Source organism: Leptinotarsa decemlineata, unplaced genomic scaffold (assembly GCF_025532065.1).
Source record: "Leptinotarsa decemlineata unplaced genomic scaffold, Ldec_3_MD MMD2_tig00000882_RagTag_RagTag, whole genome shotgun sequence".
Classification (NCBI taxonomy): domain Eukaryota; kingdom Metazoa; phylum Arthropoda; class Insecta; order Coleoptera; family Chrysomelidae; genus Leptinotarsa; species Leptinotarsa decemlineata.
In genome coordinates, this window is record NW_027412556.1 from 19,219,615 (window position 1) to 19,239,359 (window position 19,745).

The following is a 19,745-nucleotide window of genomic DNA, read 5'->3' on the forward strand; positions in this document are numbered from 1 at the left end:
ACCGAGTTTGGTTCATTTGAAAAACCGAGGAGAAAATACGGTGACACAATGAACCAGGAAACTAAAGAAAATGTATATCCTTTTCAATAAAAATTAATAATTTGCAGATTAATATGAACCCGGAGAAATTTACACGTCCTTCTAAATCAATATTTGTCAGACACGTGCTTGGAGACATCTCAAAAAAGCGGATTGAAATGTTACAAAATACACACATCTCAAAAGTTGCATCAAGGTGAATCCTAAAGGTGATTAGAATTTTATGATTGGCTTATTAGAAGACCTCATTTTTCTGTTTTCCTGGAAAATGTAATTTGGACAGATGAAAGCACTTTTACGGATTGTGGGATATTCAACTGAAATAACGAACACATTTGGAGCATATACAACCACAGAGAGTTCCGAGAAATCTGTTTTTCCGTTAACCAGATTATTTATTTGACAGAATTCCGAATGGATAAACCTGTCGCGAGTTTCTAATGTCGATTTTCAGAGACACTTTGGATGAACTACCTTTGGCTAACTATAACAACATCTGGTTTCAACATGATGGTGTTCTACCGTACACTACCAGACGAGTATCTAGTTAGGTACCTGACTGAAAAGTTAGGTGATAAATGGATAGGAAATGATAGGCCGGGGAGGTGGCCAGCAAGGTCTCCAGACTTGAGTATTATGGATACATTCTTTTGGGGTACACTGAAAAATAGAGTTTATGGTCAGATGAAATATCAAAATATTGAGGACCTTCAACACAGTTATATTATCATGAACAATGCCAGCATTTTGAGCATTTTCTGTAATTTTTTTTGGTTTTACATTTTTGTTAATTATTGTTATCTGTTCAGAGTTCTATTTTTTATTGAAAAGGATACAATGTCTAACTTACCTCACACACACCTCATTTATCAAATTTTGATTGTTGCTTCTGTCTCCGTATTTTTTCATTTTTCAATGAACTAAACTCGGTGAGATTCTGATCCAATGACTTGAACACAATTCGATATAGTTGTTGTCTTTCGAGATACAACTTTAAATACATTTCCGATGTCCTAACATTGTTTTTGTCGTATTTGTAATAAATTTGTATCATATCTTTTTTTCTTTATTCGTGAAATCCATTTTTCGTCAAAAATTCAATGACTTGTACAATAACAAGATGTCATTGAGTGTAACAAATTGAAAGTCAAAGCCTATTATTATAAGAATACATTTTTTTCATTATCTCCAGTTTTTCAAAAAAAAATGATATTTTATGGTACATCATTGAAAAGGTAAAATTTGTTTCTATTCAAAACAGAAAGAATTCAATATGGCGCCCATAAGAAAAAATAAAGTTGATGATGGTGGCCGGAAGACGAAACGTCCGATAGCAAAACTGAAAACAACATTATGTAACAGAGGAAAAGTGTCAATGTGGAGGTGCAATTTATTTTCGAATCTTTCCAAAAATGAAGCCAGGAAAAAATGAAAACCATTTTCCGAAATTTATGTTTTTTCCGGATATCTCTGGATAAACTCTGAATTTCAGAACTTCATCAACGGCGTATTGCTAGTCAGATAAATGCGCTTTGACCCAATTCAACCATCTTCGTATCTCTCATAGTTTCCGAGGTCCCATTGGTGAGGATCGAATTTGAAACACCCTGTACACGGGATATCATATGCATATAAAGGTAGCGAAAATAGTCGTTTGCTCTGCACTTGCCTCACAAGTTCAAGATGGAATTTCCTTCAATCTTTGTCAAGTTGTCAATTTGAGCATTGCTGTTCATGAAACTAGTCATTTCGAAGATTCATTCGTTTTCAATAAAAAAATCCGTCACAAACTGTTTTCAGTATGAACTGAAAATTCGTCTGCGATATTTGGATGAATCAGGAATTCAAAAATTACAGAAAAAGAGTTAGGTTTGACAAAAAGATAGTTGAGTAGGTAAACCAATCGATCATTTTACCGGAAAGACACATGACCCGGATGAATGCGTTGGTAATATAGCAAAACAGGAATTTGAATTTCCAACAGCTACCGGATCACTGCACTCATATGAGGAGTCGGCTATCCCTTTGATCAAAATACACCTCGACGTGAAACCATATATCTCAACACACTCTCTTTATTGCCACTTCAGCGTTCAGTTCGATAAAAATATTTGACAAGTATGGATTTTTTCGGGTTTTCTCTGAGGAACGCATATCCCAGAGAACGAGAGGCAAAGATACTTTATTGATGAATTTGTCAATATCCATAGTGAATGCTATTTCCAAATTATAATCTACGAAAATATTCCAAATATTGAAACACTTCTGAAATAGTTCCAAACTTAATAAGGTTGTATGCATAGGTATTTTCAATATCAACTTACTGAATAACAATAAAATTCATGAACAAAAAACACCCGTACAGTGTAAAATAACTAAGGAATTATATAACTGTCATAAGAATTCAGCAGCTAACAGAAAAAGATAATTGAGGGAAAATCGAATTTCGAATAGATGCGAATAAAATGAACAATCACTTTTTGCAAACAACAAATACTACAACATATCACTATTCAAAATGGAAACGGTATATTTTTGGTAGATTTTAATTTTTGGAAAAAAAATGTTTTGTCTTTCTACTTTTCCATCTATTTACAAATATGTGTAGATCATGCAGAAAAGTAACTTATAGAAACAAAGATGGAAAAGTGCGAAGCCAAAAGCTTTCTTTCGTGAAGACTATTCTCTTCCGCAAATATACCCCTTCCAATATAAACAAGATCCCTATGGTTGGGATTGAATCAAATAAGCGAATAAATGTTACATATAAATGAAATTCCACCACTTTCATATGCTATATTGTGTAGCAATCCATAACGAATATTTGAAGCATAAACTGGATAAGAAAAATTGTTTTTGTGTAATTCAATGTTCATTTGAAAGTAGTTGGTTCGAGAGGTATCTACATTTCTTCGTTTTGTGTCTGACAGTTATGATCTACACATCTTCGGTTTTTTTTTCCCTTCAAAAGATTTCCATTTGCTTTTTTATAAAGATCTATTTAAAAAAACTTTTCTGAAATCTGTTTTTCCGTTAATCAACTGTCGCCCCCAAACGAACGACAACTTCTAAGAAGTTGAGAAACTTATGCGAGGACTAACGAGTTCTCACCTGTCAACGTGTGATTCCCAACACGGACTCGTGGACCATTATTATACATTATATACACATATAACTTCCTGAATATTCTGAATCATTCACATGTTTTTATGTATGCTTATCCTATTTTTGATTCAATGCACTTGCTGACGAAAAAAAAATGGAAACCTATATCGAATTGTGAAAATATCGAAGACCCATCATTCAGTTATGAATACCTCCGAGTCATCTATTTTATTATTTCAGGCTCACAACTAAGCTGATATAAACATATAACTAGAAGAGAATCAACTGAAGGCAATCAAAAAATTATTTTCAATGTTCTGAAATTTCGCCATCATGCCTCCTCCACATTCGGAAAAGTATATGAGCAAGACTTTCAAAATACGTCTATGCGAATCTTCAATAGTATCCCACATCTCACCTACTGTAACTAGATCTATCGGCTTTGTTCAACAGTAAGAAAAGCTTTCGTTACCAAAAACTACAAGACTCTTGTTTGAGATAAATTTTTGGAACTCAGAAGTTCTCATATACTGGCTATAACGTAATGGTTATCCACAAAAATCTGATTAGATTTTGAGGCTCTCTCACAGTTCTATAAAATAGAAATCAATCACACTCCATCGTGTCAGGTCTATTTAGATATCCGAGTATGGTTAATGAACGTCGTTATTATTATTTCATCAGTTCGGACTTTCATTGTCTGATATAATATAAATTGATTTGAAATCCCTGAAAAAAATAAAAATAAAAGATCAACCGAAAATAACAATTTTATTAAAACAAAAAACTGAAATTGCGAAGAAGTAACATACAAACTACAACCAGAAAATAAAAAATTCAAATATCATTAAAACCTGAAAATTAAAAAATATTATTAACAAAAATGAAAAATAAAAATTAAAAGATTCCAAACCAAGTTACGTCACGACGTTTCGATTGTTGGTATCCACAATCGTCTTCGGGTGATGACTGGACTGATTCCTCCGAGAGATGACTATTTTATAGGTCATTCGGGTGAAATGATATACACTGTCCGCCGTTTAAGAGAAACTCGACTTTTGTTTTCACACATATAATTTACTTTTTATTTTGTTGTCAGGATCTTCCTTATTTGTTGGCCTATCCTTATCAACTTTATTTTTCAAATCTATCCATTGATAGATTTGAATGGACGAATAGTCTTCCATTCAAATTTTGATCGAAAAAAAATGGCCCGATAATATTTTCGTTCAGGATACCACACCACACATTAACATTCTGAGATATTTGGTCTTTACAAGTCACCACCCAATTTGCATTTTGTTCAGGCCAAAACCTCATGTTCTGGGAAGATACAACACCATTCGTGGTAAAGGTAGCCTCATTACTGTATGAGATATACTTTAAAAAATTCGTGTCATTGAGATAATTTCCCTGCATCCATAAACAATGCTCCATACGGCGGATTTCATCTCCCTCGTGCAAAGTATGTAAAAATTTGGGTTTGAACGCATGCAATTTCAGCCTCTTTAAACACCTCCATATTTTACTGCGGCTCATATTGAGTTGAAGCGATAAGTTTCCCAAACTAATTCTAGGATCAGCTTGATTAGCCGCCAATATCGTATCATCATCAATATGATGTTTTACAATTTTTCTGTCCTTTGTTACTTGGCCGGTGCTCACGAATAGATTATATATTTTATGTACAGTTCCAGGGTGTACAGCTACCTCTAGCGGGTATTTTCTATCAAATTCAGCGGCCGCTTCACGATAAGACCTCACCCCTTCACCAACAATTAAAACAGTTTCAATTTTTGCTTGAAGTGACAGACGTGCCATGTTGAACTTTGTCAGTCAAAATGAGCTGATATCAGTTAAAAAGGGAACTTCAGAAATATTGAAATATGAACAGGAACTCACGAACAGAAAACAACTGGAACAAAGGAACAATATCCAACACCAATACAGGAACAATAAACACAATGGGAACAAAAACACGGAAGAAACAACAGGAACAACGGTGATTCAAAGAACAACAATACTAGAAAACAAATGCAATGAAAACTGATCTGGGGGTTAATACAACAAGATCTTTCAACAATATTGTCTGTCTTCCATGGTGTTTTCAGGGCACCGCATGATTCAATGAAACTGATGTAATTCAATCCCTTCAAATAATTTCAGAAAACAATTCAGCAAGTAGGTAAAATAATCTAAATTCTACCAGTTCACCGAGTGCGATTTTATCTTTAAAAATCAACAGTTGTTTCGGTGTTGCAATGGGTATGAAGATTGATTTTGTTTCGGATACACAGATAGCGCTAGTAGTAGTATATCCATATGATTTTCGGTAACCCTAAACTTACGCGTACAAATTTCACAGCCGTCGAATCATTAGTCAGTGAGATGGAACATTTTCAGTGGAGCAACTTTTGTTAGTTTGAAGGAAATAGTTGAAAAGGACTTTCGTGTATTGATAAAGCATAGCTTTTTTGTGACAAAAAAAACAATTGAAGCAAAGTCTTGGCTTAAATATGAACATAAACATTATTCGAAGATTGCACCAGGAAAATCAACTGTTGAGAAGTGGTTTGCTGAGTTCAAACGAGGTTCACAAAAAATTTTTTGATGACCTTAATATTAAGTTGATCGACATAGCTGTGACTATAAATATCAAAGGAACGTGAGCAGTGTTTGAAGCTGTTTCACCATGAAAAATCCGAATTTGAGCGTCGATATGTAATAATGGATAAAATACGGCTCCATCCTTCCACACCAGAATCAAAATCATCGTCATCTGAGTGAAATGCACGTGGTGAACCGACTCCATAGCATGCTAAGATGTAATAGTCGGCTGGAAAGGTTATTTTAAACTAGCCTCATTTGAAGAAAAATAAAGTGCTTCACCATCAAAGAAAACAATAGCAGAAATGCACGAGATGGGCTTCGAATTGCTTTCGCATCCACCATATTCTTCAGATCTGTCCTCAAGCGACTATTTTCTGTTCTCAGATCAGAATAAAATGCTCGCTGGGCAGACATTTAGCGCCGATGTAGGAGTAATGGTCGAAACTGAGGCCTATTTAGAGGCTAAATTCAAATCGTACTATAAAAATGATAGGTATCAAAAAAGCGTATGGCCACTGTAATCGTTGTGTCTCCCTCGAAGGCGACTATATTGAATAATTAAATCAAATTAAATCAATTTTTTTTATGTTAGCCCATGAACTATTCATGCCAATATGAAGCTATTTGACATACTCAAAATACCCATCATATCCTGAGACAAACATGATTCAAGTCATCTCACGTTTATTGAATGACAGAAATTTGAACTTATTAAACAAAAAGGAAAGTATACTATTTATTCAGCTACAATATAAAAGTTTTTGAAAAAAATATCTCAAAAGACTATCACAATATGCAAAATTTCAGAAAAAAAATCTGGGATTTCAGATTTCTATATTTTACTTACTTTTAGTAATGAACAAATGATTCAGAAAACAGTTGTTCAGGCAAATTATGAACTAGATTGTCAAATAATTTTCTACAAAAGATATTTTCATGATATAATCAACATTCTTTGGGAGCAAATAGCTGAATTAGAAAAAATCATGCAAGCAGAATACATTTCATTTTTACTTATTGAAATATGTTACTGCTGATGAATATAACTAATCGTTTATTATTCCTTCCTGATATACATAAAAAAATGCAATGTTTGGGGACTTTATTGACTTTTTCTTGTATACTTTAATACATAACCTGATTTTGATTTTCGCAAGATACGAAATAGCAAATTCACTATCGATTGAGCTCGGCTTATTTTTTAAATTCTGAAAAGTACCCAAAAACAGCAAAAACAGAAAACTATGATATGTGTTTTTGAAATGCTGTTGATAGGTTAGGTTATAAATAATTTACTTTGAAAATGTTATGTTATCATTCAGTTGACGACAGATTCATTTTGAGTTTTATTCTATTCTCTGAAATATTCATAATAGTGTTTTCGATAATTCAATTTCTTAGCTGAAATGGTCGGTAGCTGATCAATAGAAAATGAATATTAAATGAGGTACACAAAAAGTAAATAGTAATAATATTTGGGGATGACCAAAACATTATTAGATGTTAAAAAAGCATTCGTCGTAAATCCAACTGTGAATAATTTAGAATCGGATCGGTCAATAATGTCAATACCGAGACATACTTGGAATAATGGAATTTGAGGGTATGGCCATAATTCTTATAATAGATAAATTTTATAAGTCTGTACAAGGTGATTCCTAACTACAGTACGAAATTTCAACAGATGATTCGTATAAGGTAGTTTTGGGAAAAATAGTTCTCATCAACAAATGACCTTAGTTGCTTCATTTCCGGAATACAGGGCATTGAAGTTAAAAAAAAAAAAGATATTTATAAAATATCATGAGTATCTTCACATCGATTTGGTTGAAATTTGCTACAGTTATTTGAAGTAACGCGGCCCTAATTTAGCCTTAACTAGATTGAAATTCTTAGGTCCAGTGGAGTCTCACTGGACACCATAGCCAACAGTATTGGGGAAAAAATTACGCCACTGACTTGTTGTTGTGTTTTTTTTAATCAATAAACTAGCTTCGTTTTCGAGAAAAAAATTGAAGTTGCTTTGCATATCATGAACAACTGCTTTATATATCAGTGAAAGTTAGAGTTGTTAATTAGCAGTGATTTCATCATGAATAATTTCCTAACGATAAAATGGCTGATATGTACTTCATTTACGGATCAACAAATGGAAATGCGGAGGAAACACGGATAATTTACCAGAATAGATATCCTAACAGAGAAACATTTAGATATCTACATGCAAGATTATATGAAACTGTGAGTTTTAATAAAAATGCAGGTGGTGGAAGATCAGAAACTGATACATCGCCTGAACTAAAAGAAGCTTTACTTGATGTGATAGAGGGGCATATTTCAAATAGTACCAGGAAGATTGCACTGTAACTGCAGGCTATACTAACGTACAGCCAAAACTACTGAAACTGAAATCTTGAAATATGCAGGTGAGTTCTTTGTATAGCATAAATTAGCATCAGGAAATCGCGAATTCCCACCCTCAAGAGGAAAAAATAGGGATTCAAAGATTGAATTGAATTTCGTCAGTTTTGAAGTTGTAAACCTGAAATTTTGGGTTGATACAAAAATATTGCAACTATTTGTAGTTATTCATATTTCTACTTCAAAAATACAGTAACTAACATATCCGTTATTGACGCCTGCCCCCACGCGTCTGCCCGCGTTTGGGTCGCGTTCTCTACATCGCTAAGAACGACCCTCTACCCCAGCGCATCGTCCCTCGTAGTCTTACAGTAGTTGCGACGCGTAATGTCTTACTGCGTTGCGTCAATACAATTTTATCGTGATAACTTCTGAACGATTCTTTCAAATTACTTAGTGTGAAAGCACAAAGTTTATCTGAAACTAATCAATACTGTATAGATTTCGACTATTCAAAATATGTTTACTAACGGAGGGAGTACAAAACTATATTTCGCCTTATTGGAAAGACACCTGAGATACGGTATTACAGCGTGGGGCTCAGTTTTGCGAGTACATTTGAAATAATCAGAAATTATCCAGAGGAGATTTTCAAAACTAATGTATTCGAAAATGTACGTTTTCCAACAGATCGACTATACAAGAAATGTTATGTTATGGATCTCCGACAGCTATATCATTTTTGTACAAATATAAAATATCACTTCAGAAATCACTCGACATAAAAACTCACTTATCTAGTTATCGTGAGAAAATCAATATCACAAAGTATTCTTTCACTGCTGCAAAACTTTTTACTACAATACCGGAAGCGATAAGAAATATATTGTTATTGTTTGAAAAAGAATTGAAAAATTCATATAAGAAAATGACAAAAATTTCGTAATGAATCTTCTAGACTGAAGTTTACAAAAAAGGTCCCAAACAAATATTTAGTCATCTTGGTTTTTATCTACTCACCTTAAATACCTCATTCAGATATTTCTCTTGCAATATGATATCATCAAGGCATCACCTATATTGTTAATCTTAATTTTTTCATTTCAACTTTTTTATTATTTTATTCTTAATTATTTTAACTATTTCATCATTTATTATTTCATTATCATTTATATTTTTCGTTATGTAATATTATTCTCTTTTATTGTTTTATTTTTTGTATTTTGTATTATTTTCATTATATAACACTTATTGAAAAGAGAAATGAAACTTTCTATGTCTTTTACCACTTTTATTTGTAACTAACGTTACTGCAGTTTCGTCCTATACGGACATTTTCAAACTATACTCCAACAGTTTTTTGTGGTGGTAAAAAACACAGAAAGTTTCATTTCTTTTTTCATTAAGATTTCCTACCACGGCTACATCCATCACTTCATAATACTTATTGATTGTTTGCCTAGGTGATAAGTGCAGTGGCACTTATCACCTAGGCACTTCATTCAACTTTTTCCTTGAAAAAAATGTACACTCACTCTTGTGAATGAAGTTATTATTATATTGAATGATTAAAACTTCAATTGTAACAACTATTATAAAAATTTGACATATATTCTGAAATGTAAATTGAAGCCTTCATGTTATTCTGATGTATAAACTGTATTTCTGTAAAGTTTCATCCAAATCCGTTCAGTCGTTTAGGCGTGAAAGAGCCACAAACATACATACATACATTTATCCATCCTCACAAACTTTGACATTCGTAATATTGGTGTATATATAGATATAGATAGATTTTCAGTTTATTGTAATGATTTGAAAATGTCCTAATAGAACACAACTGCAATAACATTCCGTTACGAATACAATTGGTAAGAAACATAAAATAAACATTTCTCATTTTTCATGATGAGCTCCTACCCAGTAGCGACAAAAAAATTGTATTTTCAGTTACTTAATCTGAAAAAATGAAATAAAATATTGTTGGTTGTGGAGCCCACTGAGACGCCAATTATTTCAGTCTAGTTAGTGCTAAATAAACGTCTCATCAATTAAAATAACTGCGACTATCAACTGAATCGAAGCAAGGATATTTATGATATTTCATAAACAAAGCAACTCTGGACATATATCCATAACTTTTTTTTCTCAAAACGACCTAATGAACCACCCTCTGAAGTTTCTCACCATAGTTATGAAACATTATTTTTGTATGGTGAGGTGGAAGGTATAACTACCAGGTTGATAAGCTCTGATAATAATTTATAATACAATATGGCCTTCCAACAGGAACTAACAAACTTCGACAATTGATAACTGTCATCTTGTTCAAGCTACATCTATCAAATTATTTCATTTATTCAGTTGATTTTGCAAAATCACCATGTAGGGATATAACTTTCATCAACAAATGCAACTGAAATTTTTTTTTTATCAAAATGGGTGTTCTGTTCGGGCAACGTATCGCACGTTTCGCCCATGTCATGGTCGCCATAATCGTTCTACCGAGAAGACGATTCGCAATGTGGTGGATGAATTTGAGTCCACTTGTTCAGTAAACGATCTACCAACAACTATATATGATGAAACGCAAGATCTGACGGAAATGTCACCGCTGCCTGTGAGAGTGTGCAGGAGAATTCGAGGCAGTCGATTTTGCGTCACTCACAAGAAGTCGCAGACCACTACTTGGCGAATTTTGCATCGTGACTTGAGTCTGTACCCGTACAAAATTCAACTGACCTAAGGAACTGAAGAAAAACGACCATAGACTACGACATGAATGGGCTCTGGAGCAGTTAGCAACTGGCCCTAATTTTCATTGAAAATCATCTTCAGACATGAGGCTCATTTCTGAATGAATGGGTACATGAATAAACAAAATTGTCGATTTTGGAACGATACCAATTCTCATGATGCATCCCGAAAAAAATTCAAATCGTGAGGTGTAGTTTTTGAAATCACTATGGATCTTCATCAAGTTACGGCCGAATCAATCAGAAAATCCCGAAAAAGTCACTGTTTGGTGTGTATTTTGGACTTGAGGCTTCATCGGTCCATATTTCTTCAAGAACAACATTGGCCAGTCCACCACTGGCCATTGAAAAACCCGTTATAATGAATCATTCAGTGCAGTTTGATGTTTTTTAGATTTTCAGCGTCTTTTCAAGTGCATTTTCCCCCATTCAAATGAAATAATCAATGACCAAAAACTTTATATTAACAAATTAGAACATGGACCAGTACAAAACTACTGGTCCTTACATCTATCCAGAATGTAAACCCATTTCTAGATAACTGTTCCGTTGTGTTTCATCTTGGCTAAATTGTTTGACAACAATAAAAACATTTTTTGTTGCTATAAACTGATTCATTCAGTCCGTGAATATTTCAAATGATTCAGGCAGTAGCCGATTGGTTAGCACGGGTTTGTTGCACTCATTCAATTCAGCGCTAGGAGACGGCAGAACTTCGTGAACTGTTCGCTTACAGTAATTTAGACTTCCAAGGGTTGTCGTTCATGAGAAAGTGAAAGCTAATCTACGGAAAATATACTTCAACTCATTTTTCCCAAAATGATGTGCCTGTTACCGAGATCATACAAAGCAAAGTTCTGAAATATATTTTGCTTGACAGGAAAAAGAGCTGTGCTACGTGGTTGTCTGAAGTGAAATTACTGGTGTACGGTGATCGAGAAGTTGATGAAATGAGTAATTATTTAATGAGTTTTAATGGAGTTTCGAAATGGTTTCAACTGAGTCATTGTGTTCTGGAAAAGGACGGAGTTTGATTCTGGTGAACGTTTGATGTGAATGGTGACAAAGTTTCTTTTGTTATGGGAAAAAGGTCCTCTAATTGCTTCATTTGGAATCATAAATGTAATCATATTTATGTTAAAAGGGGTATGTTCTCAAGACAGATTAATTTTTGGGAAAGGAAGTTTTCAACTTTCAGACACAAACTGGAAGAAAAAGTCATTTAGAAACAGATAGTTTCATAATATAAACAGTGAGTTACACGACAAAAAATACTTTCGAAACGAATACTTTTGTATGAACACGGAATTATACAAAAAACACTTTTCCCTATTCAGTTTCTATTCCAAACATTAGTTATGGAATTGAATCAGATATCATTCACAGAATTGCTACACAATATAGTATATGAAAGAGATGAAACTCCACTTAAGCCGGAATTACAGTATTAGGTATTGTGGTGTGTTGTTATGCTCTCTGACGTGACGGCGAATGTGCAGACTATTTTGTCGTGTCGGGGCACGTTCTGACGTTATTTCCAGTCAATACAGTGGTGGCCTTTGGAGTAAACACATGCGAGCATCAGCTCCTCCGATTCGGATAGTGATATTCAAAAAAACCTTGCATGTCTGCTAATGTAAAGTTCACTTTTAAAGGAAAGAAAAAAGAGAAAATATTGGGTTCATCCAGTTATTGATCTGAGAGGTAGTCGAAGCGAATATCATTTACTAGTGATGAAGAAAGATTTCATCAATATTTCAGGATGTCAAAAAATCGATTTGATGAGTATGGTAGAAAATTTTACCAAAAAAATGCAAACCCGTATTTTCAATAAGTTAAGAGTTCGTTCGACATCTTGTGCACAAATGAATGCAAACAACTATTCTCTAGCTGGTTAACGCGTCAGATTAGAAACATACTAGTGTGGAGTGTTCTGACGCGTCATAACCCTACTATCGTTCTGACGCCGATCGGGAGTCGTCTGATCGCCGTCACGTCATATCGCGCCCCGACACACTGCACGTTAGTGATATAATTCCAAACATACTAAATGTATGCATACGATATACTTGTGGTGCGTCACGACACACTACGACCTAATAATATAATTCCGGCTTTACATGGAACAGTGTCATCCTCACTGGCAGACATCCGGTGTTTCGCGGTAAGACACCTGCCTTAAGCTGAAATTACATTAATATGTTGTGGTTTGTTGTGATGCTCACTAACGTGACGGCAAGTGTGCAGACTATTCTGTCGTGTCGGGGCGCGTTCTGAAGTTATTTCGAGTCAATACAGTGGTGGCCTTTGGAGGAAACGCATGCGAGCATCTACAATGCTTTCTTCCGATTCGGATAGTGATATTCAAGAAAATCTTGCGTGTCTGCTAATGTAAAGTTTACTTAAAAAAAAAGAAAAAAAGAGAAAATATTGGGTTCATCCAGTAAATGATCTGACAGGTAGTCGAAGCGAATATCATTTACTAGTGATGGAGAAAGATTTCATCAATATTTCATGATGTCAAAAAATCACTTTGAGTAAAGTATAGTGGGAAATGATATTACAAAAATGCAATGCCATATTTTCTTACAAGTTCAGTGAGTTAGTTCGATATCTTGTGCACAAATAAATGCAAACGACTATGCTCTAGCTAGATCAACCGATCGCTGTCACGACAGATCGCGTCCCGACACACTGCACTTTAGTAATATAATTTTAAACATATACGATAAACTTGTGGCGCGTCACGACACAATAATATAATTCCGGCTTTATCAGCTCTTTAGAACCGAATCTGAATGACGAAATAATGAAAAAACACTCAATTACGACTTTAATTCAATCAAATAAGCGAATGAATGTCATTACGTACTGTCATCGATAACATGAGTAGATTCAACTCATTCCGTGACAGAATGCTATATCTGTCTATGGTGATTTGGCAAAAACAGACTGAATAAATGACAACTGATTTGACAGATGTAGCTTCAACAAGATGGACCATTACTAATTGTCAAAGTTGGGATGTCCCTGTAGGAAGACACGTTATATATGAAAAATCTGTTTCTCTGTCAGCCAGCTGTTATTTCTCTTACGAACGACAACCCTCAAAACTCGAAACTTGTGCGAGCTGAGGATAATTGAAGCCTTACCTTCTAACGTACGAATCCTAGTTTGAGTTGGACGATAGGCAGTAGAAATCTATTGTTCGTCCTCTAGGCTCGAACCACCGTTTCACCAGATGATCGATTGAATAAGTGAAACGAATCACTCACGACAACGCAACCAGCTACCGTCCTGGCTACCGACTACATATATATATATATATATATATATATATATATATATATATATATATATATATATATATATATATATATATATATATATATATATATACAGGCCGTCTTTTGCTGATCCCACATTGCTATGTCAGAAACTGAAAAACCTACAGGATCGGTTGAATTGAAAAAACAATCTAGAACAGGCCATCACTGCCAACGGCAAGCATTGATCGTCTCAAAAATACCTCACTAACTTTCTTTGAAAGCTTCTTATAATTCCTCTTCCATAATCCTTGTTTCACTATCTCTGTCGTCATTTGAATCAATAATGAATTTATTTTCATCATTAATATGGAAGTGCCTTTTGCAACTAAAATTACTTTTTTATTACTTTTCTGTCAGTCTTCTTCGGTAATATAAGAGAATTCTTCAATTAGCTATATTACCTTCTTATCAAATTTTGGAAAATTATTTTTATGCCGAATGCTTTGTTTCAATTTTCTCCAAATCAACTCGATGGGATTGAAAACACAAAAATAGGAAGAAGTTTCAGTATGGTATGTCCATATTTTTCAGCAATATTCTCAAGAGCAAAACTTTTTCAAATGGTTTTGTCTCTAAAAATTCAAGTAGTTGTATTTTGGTATAGTAATCTTCAAAATACAAATTGTTATCCATTTTTATTCGATAGTTTGATGAGCTTCGCGAATGAAAGGAAGCGTTGTCAAGAACTATTACATTATTCGCATTCAAATTTGGGATCAATGTGTTTTCAAACCATTCCTCAAAAATATTAGCTTCCATGTTCTTATGATAGTCAACATTATAGTCCTCAAGTTTTTTTTCATATAATTTCAAGAATTCGGAACCCATCGTCACTTCCTCCACAATGCACAATGATTAGCCGTGATCTTTGTTTGCAGGCATGTTAGCCGTACACCTTTCCTAACTGTATCGTGAGTGTTATACCAAGTTTTGCCCAAATAGAAATTTGCCGGGTTCTTCTCTATATTTAGTTATTTGTTCTGAGTATTTGTTGCGAAATTCCACTATTCTTTTGCTTTCCATAACTCTTTGACGTTTGTTCATTATTTTTCATCTAAATTCTAGTTTCTTCATACAATTCTGAAGAATTTTGTCACAGCAGCTCACGTTATGGCCGGAAGTATTCAATTTATTTCTCATGATTTCAGCTGTCGGAATCTCATTGCTTTTTTTAACAGTGCTATTTTGTTTTTTCAATGATTTTATTAGAGGAACATATACAGATATAGATAACCCTGTATCACATCGCGTCTTGCGCTCATAAGATTTGTTTGACTATTTGTAATAGTTTGTTTCTCTTGAAACCAAACTTAAGATGTAGATTCTTATATACATTGAAACATACTCTCTCTATTTCAATATTCAAGGTCATCCGAATCTTATTCACTGGTATCGATTTTTCGCATTATTCACCATCGCTATTAGAATCATTACACTGAAAAAGTCTGCGTTGTTATCAAACTCATTATTACTATCAGTACTTGTCCAAGGACGCCACATTTCAAACAGATAACAAAATTTTTAAGTTATTATGAATGAACCAATATCGAATTTCAACTCTCACATCGCGATCAGTTCCTGAACTGAACACGACGGCGATAACCAAGGCCGCATTTCCCGATTTTTGTTCGTCACCGTAACATAACTTCAATTTCAATTTAATGAATCTTCAGCCAATAATGAAACTCGCTTAGTAAAAATTATCCAATACGAACCGCCAAGTCTACAGTCCACGTGAAACTGGTTTGCTGCCGGTTCATTTTTATGTATTGGTCCTTTGAGAGTTCCGACAACATTAAGAGTGCATAATATTGTTCAATTCGACTAGATATAGGTACCAGTTCTAGTCAAACCATGCATCTCACTGTAGGCCTACTAATAATTGATTCTGTTAGTTTACAACGTTATTTTTTGGAAAATGCTCGTCAGAAAATAACAAGTCAGGGTACCACTGGAAGCAGAATTGAGCAGAATTGTCACTTGACGCCTTTCCCGTTTAAAATTCAAAGAGGGTTGAACCACGAGGGCTATAGATAGTCCTTGAAAGTGCTCCCCCCCCGCGACAATAATATTGACCTGTTTTTTTATTCCTCATACTGTTTACTACAAGGAAGATATTAAAGGTGGAAAGTTTTCAATTCGACACCTTCTATAGATATGAAAAAATCAAGAGGGTCACCAGTTCCTGAAGAATCCATCCTGTTTTATAAATCGCAAGATTTATACATATATTGACGAAAATAAAATATATTTTTCAAGAAACAAACATAAGCACTACAGGAAAATACTTCAGTCATTCTAAGAGCAGTACCTATGCGAAAATAGCGATTTACGTTGGATTTGAATCGCTGCAGATTAATTTCATTTCGAAAAACGTTATCAAGAAGGTAATTCCACATAAACGCAGTTCCTCAAATGAAAGAGTTCTTAAAGAGGAAAGTTCGAGGTGTACCGAGTTGAACCTGTGTAATTCTGATATGTACCGCCAAGTCACTTCAACACCTCCCTTGTAAGTTTTTATAAAAGAGAGGTACATGACCAATTTCTCTTCGATGTTCCAGACTATCAAGGTTGCAATTGATGTTCATGTCTCCAATCAATAACTTGTAGAGAAAGAGAGCTAGTTTTGAAATGAACAAATCATTCATTATGGTTAACCTCTGAATAACAGAAAAATATACGAATATATGTATTTGACTAATTCTTCAATCAATTATCTTCAGTTTGAAAAAATAAAAATAGTGAACAAATAGAAGGTGGAAAGAATATTCATTAACAACACCAAAACATGGAATAAATACCATGACACTTCTCATATTCGAAACTGTTTTTGAATTTTCCATAAAATAATAATCAGAAGCGAGGGGAAAAACGAATAGATATTGGAATGTATTCAACGTTATCTTGTGAAACCTACAAATGTTATAATTTGGTGAACTATCAATGATTACAAAAGAATGAGCAATTTCTGCCTCGATTTATCATGTGCAGATGTTGAATTCTGATATTCTTGGATTGGGTTAGTATCTCTAGTACTGAGTAAGCTTTCAATGAAATTATTCATTATCATTATTATTAATTACTCGAGTTTCAGGTTCCGATAGAGCTTGACGAACATCTGCTAATCTTCGCTCTACTCTAACGAAGAAAAATATTGAAGCTACTTGTCGCGATCTAGCATGGTTTGAGATCTCTTTTCTTATTTCTTGTTCGTCAATTATCTTCATTATTTCATTTTCATTCATTATTATTCTTCAATTGCATTGTATTGACATTCCACTTATTGTTTTATCCATTTATAGATTGATTTTCTTTTCAGGTCACAACTTATTTTCTTTACAACTTATCATTCGCATGTTTTTGAATTCCATATTCGCTTTTCATTCATTTCTTTTTTATCATTTCTTTTTCAACTAACAGTTTGGTCTTGGTCATTCGTGATTTTTATTTCATTTCAATTAACTTGATTTCAATTTTGAAATTGTTAACACCATTTGAAACAATGTATGTCCAAACATCTAACATTCAGTAATTATTATTTCACTCATTAGCATATAAGTATGAATATATGTTATCCCCAAATATCATAATTATGTTTTCACAAAATACCTGTTTTTTTCGAATATAATTTTAAACTCACCCCAGGGCTGTTTGAGAAACACGTTACTGCATCCTGTGCTTGCCGCCGGGGAGGTTTTCTGATTCCTCGACGAGCTCGTGCTTTTGCGGCATAGTATATCCTGATATAGACAAATACCATTATACAGGAAGGGATATAGAAGGACCCAAGAGCTGAATAGAGCACGTAGCCTAGTTCTTCGCTGAGCTGAAATAAAAATGAAGTGACCGTTAGAAAAGAATTATTGATTTCCATACTTCGTTTTATGGTGGTTACTATTCCTAATAAAAGAGCAGCTTCGCCCGCGTATAATTTGGTTTGTCACATTAATTTTCGTGACAGACCATTTCAAACAAATACTTACAATATTTTTTATTACCCCAAAACTTATTTCTTGATGTTTATTTACGCGCTACAAAGAACCTACCTGCATATTTCAAGGTTCTAGTTTCAGTAGCTTCGGCTGTAAGTTAATATAAGAGCGGGCAACATCTTGTTATTTATATTTTTTCTTAAAAAATACAGTGATTGAGAAAATTTGCCAACTGCACTAAGCAATGAATAGCTCTGAGAACCGAATTATGTTACTTATAAAGAAATTTGCAAAACTAACACAACCGTCAACGACTTCTGCCCTCACGCGTCTGCTCACATTCGGATCGTGTTCTCGGCGATGTGACTTCATTGCTTAGACCGCTTCTCTACCCCACTACATCGTCCTCCATCGTCTTACAGTAGACGCACCGCGTAATGTTTCAATGCGTTGCGTCAAGTTATTCTCATCGTGATAACTTTTAAACGATGCGTTCAAATTACTTAGTGTACATTGTGAAAAAAGTGTCCAATTTAATTGTATTTATGGTTCAGTATTTTGCATAAATTGGTTGCCACATAAGAGGTAGATATATGCTATCGCGGACTTTTTATTAAGAACTGTTTAAGATGAACAATATTACGGTACATTATCTACGTGTAACTCTAACAGTATAGGCAGATCACGTTGAGATAGCTCTCATGAAGTAAGAATTTTTTAGATTCGCTCAATAATTATCGTTATATTATGACCAAAATTACACAGAACCTTTGTAAATTGTAGGCTATATGTTTTTCTGATTTATAAGCTGTATTAATGCAAAGTTTCGTATAAATCCGACCAGTCGTTCAACAGTGAAAAAGAGAAAAACATACATTCAGTTGAACGGCTTTTTCATACACTTCACGTGTATAACTTATTATTATGAATAGTGGAGTGACTTTTTTCATGGAGATGTTTCGACACTTTCTCGGGAAGTTTATTTCACAGGTGCGTCGTTCTTCGAACGGATGGGTCCAAAAAAGTGCAGTAAGAATAGTGCTAAACTCCTAACTACGATACCAAACTTCAGAGGGTGATTCGGTAGCTCGTTTTAAGAAAAAAGTTCTTTTGAACATATGTCCAGAGTTGCTTCGTTTCTGAGATTTAGGGTTATGAAGTTTAAAGAATGGTAGTTATTTGCTAGTTATTTGAGTAATAAGGCGCCCAAACTAGATTGAAATTATTATGTCCAGGGGCGTCTCAGTGGGCATCACATCCAAAAATGGTCTTAAATTTCCGGTGGGTGAATTTTTATTTGATATCAGTATTGCACCCGTGCGAAGCCGGGTCGGTCGCTGGTTTCTAATAAATATATTTTAATCACCTATAATCTAGCGACGAGACCTATAGAAACCGAACGAAAACAAATTTAAGTTATGATAGGAGGTGGAGATATACTAAGGACTAAGGCAGAAGTTTGTGATTTATCCAATACTAAATACCACAACCGAGATCCCGTTTCTCAATCAACAATTAGTAAAATTAGGAAAAGCTTCGAGAAACGGACCATGTTAAAGATCTCCCTGAAATAATAACAATAACATATATTGGCAAATATATGTCACAAGTTG

At 34.2% G+C, this 19,745-nt stretch overlaps 1 protein-coding gene across 2 annotated transcripts in view; it reads right to left on the minus strand.

Moving 5' to 3' along the window:
• Nucleotides 1-19,745, minus strand: part of Octalpha2R (alpha2-adrenergic-like octopamine receptor) — a 562,038-nt gene that overhangs the window by 134,088 nt on the left and 408,205 nt on the right. For both annotated transcript variants that reach the window (XM_074175188.1, XM_074175189.1), the window contains exon 4: nt 17,841-18,026. In XM_074175188.1, the coding sequence (XP_074031289.1) occupies nt 17,841-18,026 (186 nt within the window). The remainder of the gene's footprint in view (nt 1-17,840; nt 18,027-19,745) is intronic.